General features: G+C 49.1%; 8 protein-coding genes and 1 non-coding gene across 9 annotated transcripts; 5 read left to right on the top strand and 4 right to left on the bottom strand.

Moving 5' to 3' along the window:
• Window positions 1-370: 370 nt before the first annotated feature.
• Window positions 371-731, bottom strand: VTN77DRAFT_4354 (uncharacterized protein; the record flags this gene model as incomplete). The annotated part of the gene is made up of 3 exons (XM_069420404.1): window positions 371-412; window positions 474-539; window positions 594-731. 3 exons carry the CDS (start codon window positions 729-731, stop codon window positions 371-373), a joined length of 246 nt encoding a protein of 81 aa, XP_069282025.1.
• A 1,212-nt stretch (window positions 732-1,943) lies between these two features.
• On the bottom strand, window positions 1,944-2,185 carry VTN77DRAFT_4353 (uncharacterized protein; the record flags this gene model as incomplete). The annotated part of the gene is made up of 2 exons (XM_069420403.1): window positions 1,944-2,072; window positions 2,144-2,185. 2 exons carry the CDS (start codon window positions 2,183-2,185, stop codon window positions 1,944-1,946), a joined length of 171 nt encoding a protein of 56 aa, XP_069282024.1.
• Window positions 2,186-2,809: 624 nt separating this feature from the next.
• On the top strand, window positions 2,810-3,083 carry VTN77DRAFT_4352 (uncharacterized protein; the record flags this gene model as incomplete). The annotated part of the gene is made up of 2 exons (XM_069420402.1): window positions 2,810-2,977; window positions 3,030-3,083. The coding sequence occupies 2 exons, from the start codon at window positions 2,810-2,812 to the stop codon at window positions 3,081-3,083; spliced, it is 222 nt and encodes a 73-aa protein (XP_069282023.1).
• Window positions 3,084-4,077: 994 nt separating this feature from the next.
• Window positions 4,078-5,391, top strand: VTN77DRAFT_4351 (uncharacterized protein; the record flags this gene model as incomplete). Its single annotated transcript, XM_069420401.1, has 8 exons — window positions 4,078-4,216; window positions 4,283-4,292; window positions 4,372-4,395; window positions 4,446-4,590; window positions 4,647-4,958; window positions 5,017-5,144; window positions 5,203-5,244; window positions 5,304-5,391. The coding sequence occupies 8 exons, from the start codon at window positions 4,078-4,080 to the stop codon at window positions 5,389-5,391; spliced, it is 888 nt and encodes a 295-aa protein (XP_069282022.1).
• A 1,487-nt stretch (window positions 5,392-6,878) lies between these two features.
• VTN77DRAFT_t15 lies at window positions 6,879-6,970 on the bottom strand. The gene has a single exon. It is a non-coding gene; the product is annotated as a tRNA-Asp (tRNA).
• Window positions 6,971-8,148: 1,178 nt separating this feature from the next.
• Window positions 8,149-10,686, top strand: VTN77DRAFT_4350 (uncharacterized protein; the record flags this gene model as incomplete). Its single annotated transcript, XM_069420400.1, has 2 exons — window positions 8,149-8,772; window positions 8,839-10,686. 2 exons carry the CDS (start codon window positions 8,149-8,151, stop codon window positions 10,684-10,686), a joined length of 2,472 nt encoding a protein of 823 aa, XP_069282021.1.
• An 898-nt stretch (window positions 10,687-11,584) lies between these two features.
• VTN77DRAFT_4349 (uncharacterized protein) lies at window positions 11,585-12,308 on the top strand (the record flags this gene model as incomplete). Its single annotated transcript, XM_069420398.1, has 3 exons — window positions 11,585-11,869; window positions 11,952-12,151; window positions 12,242-12,308. 3 exons carry the CDS (start codon window positions 11,585-11,587, stop codon window positions 12,306-12,308), a joined length of 552 nt encoding a protein of 183 aa, XP_069282020.1.
• Window positions 12,309-13,069: 761 nt separating this feature from the next.
• On the bottom strand, window positions 13,070-15,953 carry VTN77DRAFT_4348 (uncharacterized protein; the record flags this gene model as incomplete). Its single annotated transcript, XM_069420397.1, has 3 exons — window positions 13,070-13,447; window positions 13,510-15,050; window positions 15,104-15,953. The coding sequence occupies 3 exons, from the start codon at window positions 15,951-15,953 to the stop codon at window positions 13,070-13,072; spliced, it is 2,769 nt and encodes a 922-aa protein (XP_069282019.1).
• A 483-nt stretch (window positions 15,954-16,436) lies between these two features.
• VTN77DRAFT_4347 (uncharacterized protein) lies at window positions 16,437-17,213 on the top strand (the record flags this gene model as incomplete). Its single annotated transcript, XM_069420396.1, has 4 exons — window positions 16,437-16,476; window positions 16,565-16,655; window positions 16,827-17,019; window positions 17,181-17,213. The coding sequence occupies 4 exons, from the start codon at window positions 16,437-16,439 to the stop codon at window positions 17,211-17,213; spliced, it is 357 nt and encodes a 118-aa protein (XP_069282018.1).
• Window positions 17,214-18,124: the final 911 nt, after the last annotated feature.

Genomic DNA, 18,124 nt, shown 5'->3' with positions numbered 1-18,124 from the left:
CTGCCTCGCTGCGAGGCTGTCTCAGGCTCGCAATTACCCCGCTCCAAGGCTGAGAATAGCCAAATCACAATGATTTCCATCTGTGTAACGAAGGTGGGTTGTGTGATAAGGATCAATTTACCTACTAGGTAGGGAGTTGTTGGTGGACAAAATGAACGTATATAATGTTACCTCCAGGTTATTGACGTGGACTACCTAATCGGGAAGGAGCGTATAACAATACAGCACAGTACGTCGGATCAAACACGAATTTGCCATTTGTACCTGCTCATTTCATTTTTTTCCCCCTTATAGATTCTATTATCCATGCTTTCCCACTGGCACACTGCCTACCTAGGTAGGTCCCTAGTTTGGATGAAGTGCCTTGAGGCTACCGGACTTTCCCGCACCTCCGACAGTCACTGATCTGAGCCTGGTAGGATATTTTCAGTTTCCAGTTCGTAAATATTTATTTTCTGTCACAATCTTCTTACCTCTGTGAGCACTGGGGCATGTCTCAGATTCGTCGCCCGGTAAATCTTGTAACGATTCAACCTGAGCTGTTTCTAATCGTCAGCGAAAAGAAACGAGGATGAACTCCTGCTTTCTCATACCTCCACGCGAAAATTATTTTTCCCCTCTTCAGAGATCCCATAGACGTCTCTCAGAAGGCTCATCAACATGGCTGGATCTACATACTTCCCCTCAATGATTTGGTGAGGCTCCTCACTGTATATTGATCCAGCTGCCATTGACGTTGGGTGTGGATTGTACTTTAAAATCACTTGTAATGTGATTCAAGAGAAACCGCGATAGCAGTTCCAGAGTTGTTTGAATAGAAAAAAAATTGAAAGACGGCTCAACGTAATGGCTTCAGTCTCAATAATGAGATTCTCAGATGGATGATGGCTATCTTTCCACATGGGGGGTTGTCATTAGTATTATATTCGGCAGACAGCATGCAAAGACGGGCATATCACAAGAGGCTCCCTAGAGTCCGGGAGCTGAAAAGCAAGAATCCGCCACGTCGCCTGATGCAACCCTCGTCGCCAATAAAATCCCCAATGAAATCATCTAGCCTCCCCCTCCTTCCGGTGCGCATGAATCGAGTTCCTCCTGAATTACAACACTCGTTACTCATCGTTTTTATGCAAAGCCTCACAAAAGCCTCTGTGCCCCCAGAAAATAGAGAACCCCCGAATGACAGTTTGGAGAGACACAAACCTGTGTGAGAGGGACGGGCGCGTAGATAGTGTATCGCCCAAGCCTGGCCTGTCACCGTGCCAACGGTTAGTTAGACTCTGACTGCGCCTCTGGGTCCGGTTTTAGGGCTCTGCATTATGCTGTGGAAGAATGGCAGAGCAGGACTGAAAGGCAGACTCACCTGCACTTGTACTTTCTGCCCTGGGAAAAGCCTTGCCAACAGCGACGTCAGCTTGTCGATGTCGATATAGCGGCCTTCAACGACTTGGGGCGGCATTGTTTACTGGACGGTATGAAGGACTGCTGATGACGATAACTTTTTCTTTTCTTTTCTTTTCTTTTCTTTCTTTCTGATAGCACTCTCTTTCCAAAGAATGAATTCCTTTCAAGAAGTGAACCTCTCAGCCTTGATGCACATAGCAGCCTCATTAATACAGATGCCTGAGCAAAAGAGCCTCAACTTTTACAACTTGCGGCTGCAACCCCTGTTCCGGCATGACAAATGCACCCGTAGTATTCATCATACGTCGATGCTGTACAGCTGTACATACATATGCACGAGCGGCAAGCTAACCCTGCCTGACTTGAGGTAAGCGGTACAATATTGAATCAAGCAATAAGGCGAGCTCTGACTAGTAGATGTCTGATATATAAGCTGACAGGGTAAATGTCAGCGACTGAAGAAGATCATATTGAAAGGCTAACAACTACTCTAAAGAAAGAATAAGAAAGATAGAGAAAGAACATAAAGATAGGCTTTTTTATGATAGGTGCACCACTCCCGAGTAGTTCGCCCATTGCAACCGGACAAAGTCGACGGACGGGTTGGCTTGGAAGAACGCATTGAGCGTGTCGACAGCGCCGTCTTGGATGCGCTTCGCCTCAACCATCTGGATAACAATAGGACAGGTTTTCTAGAAGGATTCCAAAAATAATTCAGGGTATTCCAGGGATCTCGTACCAGATATGTCCATGAATGATCATCAGGAACAATGCCTCCCATAAGGCAAATTTATGTTGACTCATCACGATCGACACTGCTCAGTTATAGATATCTCCGTACTGCTGGACTTCTTGTTGGTTTCAACGCAAATGGAGAAGGCCATTGGCCATGCTGCTCACGACTGCCCGGCGCTACAACTGGACCGGTTAAGGTTGGCATTGACTCACTCGACATACGCACAGCATTGACACCTTTCTCAGCCAAAAAGAAAAAAAAAAGGTGAAAAAAAAAAAGGGAAAGAAAGAAAATCAGTGATCTGGAAGTCTAACAGCTTTGTTGTTCTGAAAAAGATTACGGGTTAGCAGCCTTGTCTGTTCGTAAATGAAAAGACTGGACGATCTTCTCCTTGCACACCAGTATATTCCGCCCTCCTCATCTTCTTAGCAGTTAGCATCGACACGAGGGTAGACGACGTAACAAGAAGTAAAAGTCCAGATCTTAGAATGTAGCGATAGCAAGATGCTGTTTTCAGTCACCAGTATTATCAAGTAGATATGTCCTTTGCATAGGTTAGGTAAGCTCTGCATAAACAGGCATAAAATGCAAGTCATACAAACTAGGGCTAGCCCTAAAGCAGCTTTAACTAGGACACTGCCAAGACTGGTGAGGCTGCCGGCAACCGCCATGACGCGTCACGGGAACGAGGCCAACGAACGAGAGATCTCTGAGCCAGTCTACACCGTATTGCTATCAGATCAAATTCCCAAACGGACAAACTCAACGCAAGATCTGCACTCGGAGACATCCGAGATAACTTTGAATTCGACCATCACAGCAAAAGCCTCCACACAGGTTCACAGGGTCCTGCTTGAAAATATGCTGACCGCTGACTGATCTTCGTTAGGGAACCATGGACAGTCACCTGGTACCTAAAAACGCCACCAAAGGCTTGTTTTGATTAGGGCCGGTATATGTGGCCATTGGCGTGCCAGGCCGCGCGGCCACTCGTAATCAGTGCCAGCGGCACATAGCCAAGATGCGACTTGCTCTGTCAGAGAACTGGGAGACGCACGGCAAAATGTTTACAAATCCCGGTCGTGTTTGAAACACCATTGGTGCGCAAATTTTCTTGTGACGGGATCAGTTCAGTTGGGGGTCTTCTGATCTTATCTATCAGGATCAGCGGGGAAACTGGTCCACGGGTCGCCGGTTTGAAGTTCAATGCAAACTGCCAGCATCAACTGTGCCTGGTTTGCACCATCCCACCTCTTAATGACACCATGGATTCTCTCGAGAGGAAATCAACTTCAGAAGAGGAAACTAATAAAAAATAAACCCCTCTATTACAATACTAAACCGCCGCTGATCTCGGACAGAGGTATGGAGTACGTACGTATACACTCTGCGGCAGTTCAGTGCCGAGATGCTTGGCAACCCGCAAACCCCTTGCAAACCGTCCGCTAAAGAGCCCAGCCAAGGCTCTAAAGCTGTCCACGATCTCGTTCGGCTCTGTCAGCGGGCATCATAATCTATGCCACTATGACTAAAGGGCGCAAGAGATCGTGGGCAATTTCCAGGATTCGATATGTCCATTAGCTGTAAACCGTAACCAGGCACGCGACTGGTGGGCCGTGTGTCTAACTAGATCGACTTATCGCTTTTTTTCGTTTGCCCGTTCCCTTTCCATCCGCCTGATCCTCCACTCCCTAACCAACTAACTTATAATACCCAATAATCCAAATACCTCCTCAGACGCTCGCTTTTTCTCTTTTCTATTCAAATCAGGATACTCCCTCTTGTCTTCCCTGCCACTCTCTTCACGAACTCGATTTGAACCCCGTCGTTCCTCACGCTGAGTGCCAGCTGGTCTGTGATCTTGGCATGCGCCGATCGCCGTATACCTATAACCCACGCCGCTTGATCGTTGCCAGTCCCACGAGAACCGCCTGCCGATGCTAATATTTTGGCTCTGCGGCTTTCTAGCCGTGGTAGCCAGGCTGGCTTATGCAGATGCCGACTTTATGAGTGTCCGGACGAAGCTGGCCAAGGACTACAGCGGCAAGGGGGGTGATCCAGGGGACAAGTACTTCCGTGAGTTCTCGCCTGTTGCTCTTTCTCGTTTCTTTCCTTCTTGATCAAGTGCTGACGAGTAGCCAGATGAGTCGGTGTAAGCTTTCTCTGTCTCTTTCGTTCCCCGGTGCTGTTCGACTCCTGAATCGCTGCTAAAGCAAGGTTTAATTATCTAGGTTCCACCCTCACTACGATGGACGGTATGATTTGTTGCAACCGTGTCAACGATGGTAACTGACCCGAGAGCCAGGTTTGCGTCGAGCGTTCTTCCTGAAGAGGAAGCCTTGCCCCACCTCACTGCTTTGATGCAGACGTACTTGGCGACCATGAACGATATCGGTGCCGAAACATGGATCATGCATGGGACGCTGTTGGGGTGGTGGTGGAACCAAAAGGTTGTCATCCATGGGTTGTGCAACGTCTCGACTCGGGTTGCTGACATACTGCTCAGATCTTGCCGTGGGATACCGATCTTGACGTTCAGGTCTCCGAAGCGACGATTCATTTCCTGGCCGAGTACTACAACATGACAGAACACCATTTTAGGCTCCCTGACGTGCCCGAGGGACGCACTTACCTCCTTGAGATCAATCCGAATTACAAGGTCCGAACGGTGTTGGACTCGAACAACGTGATCGACGCGCGATGGATCGATACGTCCTCCGGGTTGTTCATTGACATCACGACGGTGCGTGCGGATGATGCTGCGAGGTACCGAGGCCACGCGGGTGCTCTCATGTGCAAGGATGGACACCACTATAATGTAGGTTCACGTCCGATCGTGGCTCTCAACAGGATACGATTATTCACAATGTTTACAGGAAGATGACATCTTTCCTCTGCGGGACAGTATTTTCGAGGATGTCCCGGTCAAGATTCCATATGAATATACCAAGCTGTTGCAAGCCGAATACGGCAGGAAATCCATGACGCTCAAAAAGTTTGAAGGGTAAGCTCTGCCGTCTTGTTTTGTTTCCGAGATAATTACCGCTGACATTGTTCATTAGCCATACCTGGAATGAACAAACCAAGCTCTGGGAACCAAATAAGTATGTCCCCTACCACACTGCTACCTGTCTTACGAGATCCTGACCTGACTCCTGTGTAGCCCCAGGAAGCGATCTTTCCAAGTGCCCCGTAACGTCTATCATGGCCCCATCCGAACCACAGCTATTGAGCGTCGCATGAAACCATGATAGATCTCGGCCATGTCGTGCCATACCGATCTTGACACAGGCGATGTTATATACAGCGTGATACCCATGTATATATCGAGGCAAGGAGTCCAGGCGAAAGGCGAGGCATCTAGCATCCATACTGGTTGTACACAAACTTTTTTTTTTCTTCGTTTTTGTTTATGATTCCGATGTCATTCTCTCCTCGTTTTGCATATCTCACCTGCATCTTACTGCCATTGTCGCATGTTTCATATTTTCTTGGTTGATTGATCTCGCTTTTTTTTGTCATCTGTTGGCCGAGGCGTTCGCGTTCGTTTGTCAGTTGATTTGATCGCATTCGAGTCAGGCAGCATTGCATTGCAGCAGCATTCTTGGATTATTCAGCCTGAACAATGTCATCATACCATTTGACGTGAAACAGATTGTGTTGGTTGTTGGTGTATTTAAAGGTCTTTTTGAGTTTGTATTGCCGTTCATAAATCTAGGCGCTCTGTTGGTTGTGTATGAGGAGGAGTGTCTGCCTCTTGGGAGCATCTCTATTATATATATCGCATATCAGATCAGATCAGATCTTTTTGTTCCAGTGACTAGAAATAATATCATTGGCCGCAATACCATATTATAAAGAAATTTTTTGATTCTTAGAAGAATTGGCAAGAGGTAGTTGATTTTTAATTATTTTTCAATTAACAAGGGGAGAGATGTGGGAACCACTCTATAACTATAGCCTGGGCACAAGTACTGTACAGCCAGCTGAGGCCTACCTAGGGCCTTTCCTATTCTATCCATGTAACTACGGAGTAGGATAGGAACCTGGATAGCCAGTCTCCTCCTTTTTAGAAAATGTCGGCGTTCTGGGAGCTTGCGACGATAGAGATCTCCCAAATATGGGGGGATTTCTTTTTTTAGGCTTATAAAAAAGCCCATCTGTCTGTTCTTCCTCCATCTCTCTTATTCTATTTTCATTAATTAGAGCAGTCATTAGCCTCACAATATGATCTCCTTCTTGTCTCCGACAGAAAAAATCAATCACCTGACCCTCAAGAGTAGTATAGTAGTACTACTGATACTTCGTACCCTCTTATTGAATGTGCTCCTGCTCATGTTTTCGATAAGGGAGGGAGATTACTTGTTAATTAATAGCTAAGGATAACAATGATGAGGTAAAAGAGGGACTGATCGATTCTTGGGTGCTGGATTCTTATCTCCCCTACTACCCGTGTAACTATATATATTTATGACTAGGAATTACGTAAGGCCTTAAGCTTTAGTTATTTAAAAACAGGAAGAAGATATTGTATGTTTATGCCCCCCATAACTACATAGCTTGCCCCAGTAAGAGTAATAAGAACAAGTAAGTAGTATTAGTAAATAGTGGATAGTTAAACTGGCTCGTGACCATGGTTAATAGCTTTCAAGGACTACTGCTAGACTCCAGCCCAGCGTTGTAAGGTGAACTCGTCCCTGGAGGGGAAAAAAAATTGGAGAAAAAAAAGATTTTGAAACTCCCCGACGGGGAATCGAACCCCGGTCTCCCGCGCTTGACCTTCCTTTGATGGATGACAAGCGGAAATCATAGCCACTAGACCATCGAGGATTTGTTGTTGTAGAAACCTTGCCACTAAGGATTAATTAGGAGAAATTACAGCTCATCATCATTGGTCGACAGTGGTTTGCTTTGATGTGATTGGTAATCACGACTACTCCCTCTGAACACGTGCAATGGACCCTGTGGCTTCCCGGGCTTGATTCAATGAAGATATGTCCACGTGCTCCTCGGATCTTGACGATTATTGACAAACACCGTAAATAGACGATGGATTATTAATATTAGTAATCTTGGATGCCTAGGAATACGCTTCTGGAAAGTTACTAATCATGCTTTCCAGCCAATTTAGACTCAACTATTAATTAAATTAAACTTTTCCTGAGGCTGCAGGGAGATCACAGAGTTAGTTTCTGCTTCTACTGTGTGGACGGAGTTAAGAGTCTTGGCTTTGTTCTTCGTCCTGAGGCTGTGACTCTTGTGACTCCTCACGGCTGAGTGATGATCATTCTCACAAAGAAGCATCCCCGTCTGACTTTGAATAACCGGCCAGTTCTGGCCCAAATTCGTATCCTTGACAGTTATTTGCTATTTTCCCGCGTCGATGCAACATTCAGTCTTTGACTCATGTCAATCGGATACTCTGGCTTCGGTCAACCGTCAGTAACCGATGCGGCAGTGGATGTGGCTTAAATAATAGCATGCCTACCTAATTCTAACTTTATGAACGGTTATGCACTCTAAACTTCCAAGGTTGTTTCTACTGGTACGGGTTTGGAGACTAACGCCCCCGCGCGGTTACTTTTTTTGTCACTGTATGGAGACTCCCCTAGGCCTGGTTGTCATAGCGGTAGTTACGAGGTACTCCGTACTCCGTACAGATACTCTTATACGGTACTGGGCCACACATATCTACTCCGTACCTAACGTTGTTCCAACTTCCACTCAATTTAACGCACTAAGATAGCGGCCGATTGGACTTGACATCTGATAAGGGGACTGATTTCTTGGGACGCCCCACCATAGCTGGAGTCTCTGTACGTGCCGCTCGCCTTAACAAGGTGTCTCCCGCTGCTCACTCTGTTTCTCTGTCCTCCTGCCCTCTCTCCGCTCTCAACTATCTCTCCTCGCGAGGAGGGCAGCTCGTCTGGGATTGATGGGCGCCTCCACCGCTCCTTGCAGATCCGGAGTGTCAGATAACCACTTCTCCTGAAGTGGAAGACTCCGTCATGTCTTCCAGCGAGAGCCCCAACGGGGCCGCGGTCGTGACGTCCTCTGATAATGCTTCGACTCATGTCGGTGCGCCATCAAAAACGCAATCCGGGTCTGATAATGCTGTCATCTCCCCTTCGAGTTCCGATCCGCAGTCATCGCGCCCCGATCCGGCTAACCAGGCCCAACTCAACCCGCGCAGCTGCGTCACCTGTCGGCGCAGAAAGGTGCGCTGCAACAAAAGGGATCCGTGTGCGAATTGCGTCAAAGCAGGCATCGAGTGCGTCTTTCCCGGGCCCGGTCGAGCGCCGCGCAAACCAAGACGGGCACAAGATGCCGAACTGCTCTCTCGACTGAGGCGGCTGGAAGGTGTCGTCGAGAGTCTGGGAGGGGCCGCTGCTATAGAGTCTCGTCTTGCGGCGGCGATTTCTACCGCGTCACCGGCGACTGTCCCGACTGTCCGTGACAATGACAAATTGCAGGCATCCGAGGCGGGCGACGACCTCTGTTCATTCCTCGAGTCGGATCCGAAGAATGTCCAACATCGGAAAGATGTGCAAGAGGAGTTTGGGAGACTTGTCATCGATGAGGGACGGAGTCGATATGTGAGCAACAGGTTCTGGGCAAGCATTGGAGATCAGGTGGGTAGACGTCGTGTTTGCAGGTAATAAGAGATATGGTAATCGTTCATATATTGACTGCAACAGATCGAAGAACTACAGGACATTTTAGACCCCCCGTCATCGGATGAGGACGACTATCCGTCGCCAGGTGATTCGATCAACTCGGGCAGTCAGAACCACGATGCCTTTCTATTTGGCTATCAATCTGTCGCCCACAGCCTCCGCAATTATCATCCGACTCCTACGCAGCTATTTGTTTTGTGGAAAACTTATGAGCAGAATGTGGGAGCATTGGTGACCGTGCTCCATAAACCCACCATCCGAAATATACTCGTCGACGCATCCGCGAACCTCGACTCGCTGGACAAGAACACGGAAGCCCTGGCCTTTTCCGTTTACTTGGCCGCAGTGATCAGTATGACTCCTGAACAGTGCATGTCGGACCTAGGAGAAGAGCGCGACGCGGCTATCAGTCGCTACCGATTCGCTACCGAGCAGGCGCTCGCGAGAGCCAATCTCCTCAACTCTCAGAACTTGACGCTGATCCAGGCTGCTATTCTCTTCCTCACGTGCATCCGCCGGCAAGATGACTCGAGGTTTGTGTGGACCTTGTCAGCAGTTGTTCTTCGCCTTGCAACAGGCCTAGGTCTGCATCGAGACGGGACAAACTTTGGGCTGAGCCCTTTTGAAACCGAGATGCGCCGTCGGGCCTGGTGGCACATCTGTATCCTAGACTTGCGAGCCGCCGAAGACCATGGCACAGATCCAATGATCAGCGATCTGATCTACGACACCCGACTCCCGTTGAACATCGACGATGACGATATTAGTCCGGACTCGAAAACACCGCCACCGGAGCGGGTTGGATTCACTGACATGACCTTCTCGCTCATCCGTTGCGAAGTCACACTGGCGTATCGACGTCTGACGTACGTCCCTCCGGGTACAGTCTGTCCCGCACCGCAGACGCTTGAGCAACGCGAAAGTGTGGTTGAAAAACTGAATGCTCGATTGAATGAACGATACGTCCGGCATTGTGACATGGATGTCCCGCTGCACTGGGCCTGTGCGACGGTGGCACGACTCATTGTGGCCAAGCTGTGGTTGATTGTGCATCACCCGTTGGCCAGGAACGAACAAATGCCGGCTCTGTCCCACGAGATGCGGAACCGGCTTCTGCTGACATCGATCGAGGTCATCGAGTTCTCGCATCTGCTCGCGACGAACGAGAATACGGCCAGGTGGAGCTGGCTGTTTAGGACCCACACCCAGTGGCATGCGGTCGCCTTTGTGCTGGCGGAACTCTGCGTTCGTCCTCTTTGCCCGGGCGTGGAACGCGCCTGGGTCGCGGTGAACTCGGTCTTTAACGATTGGGAGCGGCAGGCCACGCAGAAGAAGGGGATGCTCTGGCGTCCTCTGTCCCGACTGATGCAGCGAGCCAGCGAGTTCCGGAAGAAACAGGAGGAGGAGCTGCGAGCGAAGTACGGATCGAATTGGCCGGTCTTTCGACCCGAACCGTCGCCAATTCTGCAGCCGGGAGTTGGGAGTGTTGTAAGCATGCCGCAGCTGTCTCCACCACCACCACCAGCAGCAGCAGCAGCAACAGCACCTTCGCAAACTCCTGCACCAGCGAAGACGCAAGGAAGCAAAGGGATGGATCTCGATCTCCGCAAAGGCGTGACTGAGCTGCTAGGCGAGATGATTCACCCCTATTTCTATGCGGTACCCGTTTCGGAGCCTTCCGCAGCTGTAGATACGGGGCAATCCGTCTCCAGCGCTTCGCTAGATGCGATCAACAGCGCTGCTGAGCCGTCTGATGGGCTAGAGGCGGCACCAAGCTGGGATCAATGGGACAATGTCCTGCGCGATTTCCAGATGGATGTCGAGAAGACGAGTGGACCGCTTGTAGCGAATGTTGTCGACTTTCTATGACAGTCGACTACGACGATTTTTACGACCTACGCAGTCCATTGACGGATTTCTGTACAGGGTTGGCCTGGTGAGGGTAATTGCGAATTTCAGCTGGCTTTCCAATGGCTGGCTTTATTTTCCACTATCTACTACAACCCTTGGACGGCAACTGATGTCCGTTCCGAGCTCCGCATTTACAACGAGGCCAGTTTTCGGATATTCGAGCCAGCAGCATTGTCGACGTAATGACCTCTCTGCTTCTTTATCTGTATATACATAATGACTGATGATACGGCGGATTCTGCCTGATGCATATGAGGTGTTGGTTTAGGCGTTCGTTCGATTAGAAGTCGTTTGACTGGGGTCTTTATTTGTGTATATCACTGGTTCAACCATCTCTCCTTGGCAGCATTGGCTGGGCGTCTCGTTTGTCAACTCGTTTGAATACATACATATTGGGCCTTGTTTCAACCGTTTTGGCTAAAGCATGTGAGCTTTGGATTCTATATCTGTGATCATGGGTAGACATTCAGTAAATAACAGACTAGGTATATATGTGTGATTGAGACTCAATAGATATCAATCTGAGACACGATGCAGTTCATCTCGTAAGGTAGTGCTCTTATCGATCTTGAAGATCTAGATCATGTACTGTACCTAAATAGGTAGCTGGCGGAAGCTCGGACAAACCATCACGCGGCAGTCTTGGCGTGGCTGACGGAATCTCCGCAACGGCGCAATCTGGAGGGAAGCTCCGTTGTAGACAGGCCACGCAGCTGCTACGGGCTGCAGTCGTCACCAAGTTGCTGCGTTGCGTTTACCACACCACTTCTCTCGACGACCCATTGAAGAATTCCATTCTCAATTCCCCTCCAGTCGAGCCTACATATCTACAACAACGACAATAATATCAAGAACAATGGCTCCAAAACGACAAGCAGCCGCCAGCACAGCCGTCTCCTCCTCTGCCTCCTCCGGCACCAGTACGCCAGTCACAACGACGTCGTCCTCCAACAGCAACAGTAATACTACTGCACCAGTCACTCTATCACCCAATTCCCCCCCAGGCGTCATCATCAAGCACATCTGGCAGCGATACCTTTCGCAGACGCCGCAGCGCACCTTCCTGCTGGACGCGTTCATGGCGTTTCTGGTCGTGGTGGGCGTGATACAGTTTGTGTATTGTGTTGTGGCGGGGAATTACGTATGTGGACACTTCAAATCAATATGCCTTTCATTTCTTTGGTTCATCTTGAGTGATTGAGTGAGTGCTGACTGGTTGCTAGCCCTTCAACGCCTTCCTCAGCGGCTTCTCTGCTGCTGTCGGACAGTTCGTCTTGACTGCTAGTTTGCGGATGCAGACTAGTCAGAGTCCTCCTAGTACCAGCTCGGGATCGAAATCATTATCTTCTTCGTCGAAGGGAAAGGCTTCCACAGCAGCATCGACGGAGCAGTCGAATGAGGACATTTCTCCTTCTCATGAACGGTACGTTATACAAATATATTAAATATACTCGTTGGGAATTAAAGTAAGTGAATAAGGAAATTGATTGACTGATTTTGTTTGAATTTGCAGGGCCTTCGCAGATTACATCTTCGGCAGCCTCATCTTGCACTTTTTCTGCATTAATTTTATTAACTGAGCAGGAAAATAAAAATAAACATTGCCATTCATTCAAACATCGTTTACGATTTATGTTGTTAGTTTTGTTTGATTTTTTTTCTGATCGGCTGGTTTTATTTCATCTTTTTTTTGTTGGTGCTGATTGATTGCTCGATCGATCGTCTGATTGAATTGTATACTGTACGATGAACGATAAGAAGAGAAGAGGAGAGGAGAGGAGAATGGATGAACAGATGAAAGGGTAGGTAGGTAGGAGAGAAGAGAGGAAGAACGAGGGAAGAAAAGGAAGGTGATGGTGATAGCAGCGAAGCTAAAGACGAAGTGACCCAAAAAATAAAAAGGATTTGATTGATCTGTTTAGATAGACTGCAGGATGATCAATGACCTTTTTTTTTTCCCTCTTTCAACCAGTGGAAGTGGAAAGAAATTGCTTCTTCCTGAATGATCCTTTTTTTTCCGTGTGTGTGTTTTTTGGTCCAGTATGCAATGCAATGTTGATTGATGACATTATTGATCTATTTCATCTATCTCTATCTACATGCTTTTCCCTGTCTACTGTACTGTACAGAACAGTGTTGTCATCCATGCCATGCCATGCCATGCCATATCGATCATGTCATGTCACGTTGTGTGATGATGTGCGATGATGCCATGCATGTATGCCCTTGGGTAAACAAAAAAAAAAGAATCGAAATGATACGAAATGAAATGGTATCTCTACTAAAACATAGTAACTGACGAAGTAACCAAAAGTAACTAAAAGTAACCGAAGCTAACCGACTAGAAAACCCTTCCAGGTCTCCTCGTCGTGGGCGGTTTCTTCACTACGCTGCTGCCGCCGCTGCCGTTGCTGCTGCCAATTGAGTTCGATGTCGACGAAGCTGTCACTCCGCCTCGTCTCGCCGCGCCGACGATGACGGGCTTCCTCACTGCAGAGCGGACAACTGCAGCACCAGCTTCGATCTCTCTCTTCCGGCGCGCAGGGTCGTTGCGCTCCTTTTCCTTTTGTTTCTCTGCTTCGGCCCGTTCGCGGTCGGCCGCCATCTGCGCTTCGATCTCCATGCGGCGGTTGAACTCTTGCTCTGTGATGCGGCGCTCGCGGTGCGAGTAGCCCTTCTCCTTGATGGAGTAGAAGACGCCTCCGAGTTCGGCGAGCCACTGTTTTCGAGTTAGTAACTATATACACAGACATGGATGACAGGAAGGGGAAAGAAACTTACGTGTGGGTCAACTGCTGTCACACAGGACATGTACTCCTTGCTCGTCAGGATCAGTTCATGGTAGACCACGTAGTCCGGCACATACCCCAGCCCGTATAACGCGCTGGTTGGATGCAGCTGCACCGTCACGCTGGTCCGCAGATTGATAAACTCGCCAAGACCCTTGACTCGAGCCGCTTGGTGGTAATATCCCGAGCAGATACACTTGCGAATGACATCCCAGTCCGTGCCGCAGCTGATCAGAGGCATCTTCTGCGCCGCCATGATGTCCTGCAGTTGCTCACGGATCTCCTTCGCCCGGCGGAGTGACTTCGAGTGGAGAAAGTGCTTCGTGCACCACGCGTCCGAATAGCCATGTGCTTTCCACTGTGTATACACATGCAGCAATGTTAGGTGATCGGATTCAGGGACAAAGAATTTCTCCCGAGCCGCGTCGGATTCTTCTTGACGTTCCTTCGGCCGGTAGAACACACTCGGCACCGACAACATCGACACAATGGTCAGGACCTCTTCACTACAGCCGTATTCTTCGGAAGCCGTGATCAAGAGCTTTGCGAGAGAAGGGTCCATCGGAAACGGTGTCATGCGCCGTCCCAGCGGCGTCAGTTCACCTAGATTGTCCAAAGCCCCGAGTGCCCACAGCTCGAAAAGGGATGTGGTGATCGTCTCTTGTGGAGGAGGATCCATAAAATCAAAATCCAACAAATCCTTCACGCCAAGCGACTTCAGAAGAAGAACCGTGTTCGACAGACTGGTCCGCTGAATTTCAGGGATCGTCTGCATGTAGAATTCGTTTTTGTAAGCCTGCTCCGTGTAAAGTCGATATGCTTTGCCTGGACCGGTCCTGCCTGCTCGTCCAGCACGTTGGCCAGCATTGGCCTGTGAGATCGGCGTAATTTGAAGAGTATCCATACCCATGCGAGGGTTGTACACCTTCAGCTTCGAAAAGCCAGAATCCACCACGTACATAATTCCGTCCACAGTCAGACTCGTCTCGGCGATGTTGGTGGCAACAATCACCTTACGAACCCCGGGAGGCGCCTTTTCGAAGATCTTCGCTTGCTGCTCCGCCGGCATTTGACTGTAGATGGGTAATATACTCAGCTTGGGAGGATCATTCAACAGCTTTAATCTCTCCTCAATCAGCTCGCAAGTTACTTCAATATCCTCTTGACCCGTCATGAACACCAATATGTCGCCAGGACCTTGTGAGACGTGGATAGCCAAGACCTGCTTGACTGCACTGTCCACGTAATCCTCACACGGAGAGCGAGAAAATTGAATGTCGACGGGGAATGTCCTTCCAGGAATGATGAACTCGGGCGCTCCGCCGAAAAATCGAGAGAACCGTTCCGCATTCATGGTGGCAGACGTCACAATCAACTTCAAGTCTCTTCGTCGAGCCAGGACCTTCTTGATCAGACCCATGAGGACATCAGTATTGAGAGCTCGCTCGTGGGCCTCATCCATAATAATGCACGAGTACTTGTCCAGGTCCGGTTGAACCAAGGATTCTCTCAAAAGGACGCCGTCGGTCATATCTGCAGAAACACGTTAGTTTATGGCAGAAGAATCGGAGGATGTGAGAACTTACATTTAATGACAGTTTTGTCGCTGGTGCAGTCCTCGAAGCGGATTGCATAACCAACAAGACCTCCCAGCTCGACACCCATCTCCTCGCTCACGCGCTTCGCAACACTCATGGCAGCCACTCTTCGCGGTTGTGTGCATCCAATCATACCGTACTTCCCATAGCCATCCTCGTACAGAAATTGGGTCAATTGCGTGGTTTTGCCTGACCCGGTCTCTCCAACGACGACGATGACCTGGTTGTCACGAATCACTCGTAGCAGTTCCTCCCGCACTGCAAAAGCAGGCAGGAATTCTCTCTGCTCACGAATGGTCTTGCTCTTGCTAAAGTCACTGGCGCCACCTTCGTCTTTCTTCAAGTGCTTCGAAAATTGATTCCCGCCTTTGTATACGTCGTCTATTGGTGCCGAGACTGCGCTATCGCCCTCGTCCTCTTTAATCCCCATCAAGTTACCCAATGCAGTACCCGCCACAGTCGTGGCCTCTTGCGCTTGCTTCTGCCGTTCCCGCTGCGTTCGCCGCTCTCTAACGACCTTGCTTCCTTTCCGGCTGAAGACGGCCATGTCGCTCTGGGGATCGCGCACCGCAGATATAGGCTCCAGCTGCTTGGTGAAGATGGTGCGGCCATCGAGAAAGGGCGGGCGCAGGTCGTGCACCAACAGGTGCACCCGTGTTCCTTCGTCGTCATCAGGAACAAAGTCGCCATCATATTCTCTTCGCTGTGCGACGCCCGACGTCAACATCCGATTCGTCTCCCAGTTGTCTATATCCTTGCGTTTCGCATCCCGGAGTGGCGGCGGGAGGTTGGAGCTCTTCTGCCGTTTGGCTGGCGGGGGAGCGTCGTCACGAGCCATGGTGGGCTAAATTGATATCAAGAAAGGAGAATCAAACAAAATCAGTGAAGATCCGCTCTCCTTTCCCCCGATACTGGCGGCGTGAAGCAGCCAGTTATGTTGATTGTTGGAAGAAAGTTGAAGGGAGCTGCTGACTTTGGAAGCGGAAATCATTCGACAAGTGGCAAACAATGCAAACATGATGACTAAGCAGGTCTATAGAAAAGCTGTTACGCATAGGGGTAGTAGATCATAGTCAATATTCTATGCATTATGAAATAAGGAAATATTGCTCTCCTTTTTTGTCTTCTCTTTCTTTTCTTTTTTTTGCATATGTCTTCTTACCACAAGTTGATGTTTACTCGTCACGATCGATAAGATAGGCGGTCTCGGATCTTGGCGCCATTCACGAAACCGAACCCGCCTTTTGATATCGCAGTGTTGCGGCCCCGCATCATCAGCCAGGTTCGCACTGGTGCTGTAAATATCAGCAACTCCCTCACGATGGCGAGCCAGCAACAGGCAAGCCTCAGAAAGCAGCAGGGTGGGATGATTCCATTTTTTTGTCAATCTTATTGCGTCTGTTTGATATGGTGCCATGGATAAATGCTGACCAGTTATGCTCTCGATAGAGCTGCAGCTCCAGTATACCAACTTCAAAAATACCCTACAGCAACTCGCGCAGAAGATCGGAGATATTGAACAAGAGGCAGAGGAACACAAGTGAGTCTTCACCGTCTATTTTGCTAGCTTGTGATGGCAATGTACATACCATTTGGGATTATGGAGAAGGGGGTTGGGACGAGACAACGGAGATTTTGTCTCGCGCTGAGGAGCCTTTTTTTTTTCTGTATACTTTTCACATTGCTAATTCGTGTGTTTGCATGGCTTTAGGCTCGTTATCGAAACTCTTGAACCCCTACCCAAGGACCGTAAATGCTTTCGCATGGTCAACGGAGTCCTTGTCGAACGCACGATTCAGGATGTGATCCCGTCCCTCAAAACGAATGCTGAAGGGCTGAAGCAAGTTCTCGATGAGCTGCTCAAGCAGTACAAGGCTAAGCAGACTGAGATGGATGAGTGGAAGGTGAGTCGGCACCTCTACAACATTGTCCGGGAAGAAAAAGATACGGAGCCTGGTCATTGTGGGACACAATGTTCTGCTGCTGGAGCAGATTTCCTTTTCACCTCCAGCAAAATTAGAATGTCATTTCGTTACGTATACGCTGACGATTTTGAATCCTGCAGAAGAAAAACAACGTCCAAGTCGTACAACAATGAGAGCACACTGCTCGACTACGACTGGGTTTCTGTATCTGCACGATCCAAACTACGGCAGAGTAGAAACCCTTGCCGACCTGGGGTCACCTTTCCCAAGACTTTCAGGTGCAGGTTGGACAGAAGCCTGCGACTCGAGTCATTCATGACTTTGTGCCTTTGCCAGATTGCGCATATTCAGAGATAGGTCCACCTGAGTATGTCACATCACATCTCACACCACTCAAGAGATTTCATGAAGAGCGCCGGCTGTCCAGGGATGTTTGGTTTCACACGTCATCGGCTGAGGAAGCAGAAGGAATGACGAAAACCCATGCTGTTAATCCATGCTCTGTTGAAGATGCAATTATGCCCAACAGCTGGCAGTGTCTGGATAGGATCTTGAGTCTTGACTGTTCCTAGTGCTGGCAGCAGGATATAGTCCATCTGTTTTATTCACGAAGTAATGCGATCATGAGGCGAGATAAAAACTCTCTTTTGGAGCCAGAAACCTAGGAAAGGGAGTTTTCTGCTAGAATGATCCCATCCCACGCACCCCCTCTTTGCTGTAGTTAACATATTTCCTGTGCCGCGTTCTTCTAAAGATGGGTGTGCTCGAGTGAGTTGGCCATGCGCTGCAGCCCAATGAGGCAGACACTAGGCTTGCGTGGTGTGGGTGTTTTAGTGCAGGCTACTAGCCCTCAGGCAGGTTGGACACTGACTCTCTGCATGCCGTTTAGCGCCTTTCCACGACGCAGCTTGGTTGGCCTTTAATCTGCATCATGAAGCCCGATGATTCGAGAGGGCTGCAACTCAGGTACCACCGCGCCACCACCTTGGGCCTCACGCCTACTGGCCGTTTCAACGTCAAGCCCTGATCCCTGCAGTCTACATAATATAGGACGATAAGGCTGCGTGTTTCAGCTGCTGTAAGA

Source organism: Rasamsonia byssochlamydoides (assembly GCF_041956645.1).
Source record: "Rasamsonia byssochlamydoides strain NRRL 3658 unplaced genomic scaffold VTN77scaffold_3, whole genome shotgun sequence".
NCBI classification, from domain to species: Eukaryota; Fungi; Ascomycota; class Eurotiomycetes; order Eurotiales; family Trichocomaceae; genus Rasamsonia; species Rasamsonia byssochlamydoides.
The sequence above is the reverse complement of the archived record's forward strand: the minus strand, read 5'-3'. Positions and strand labels throughout refer to the sequence as shown.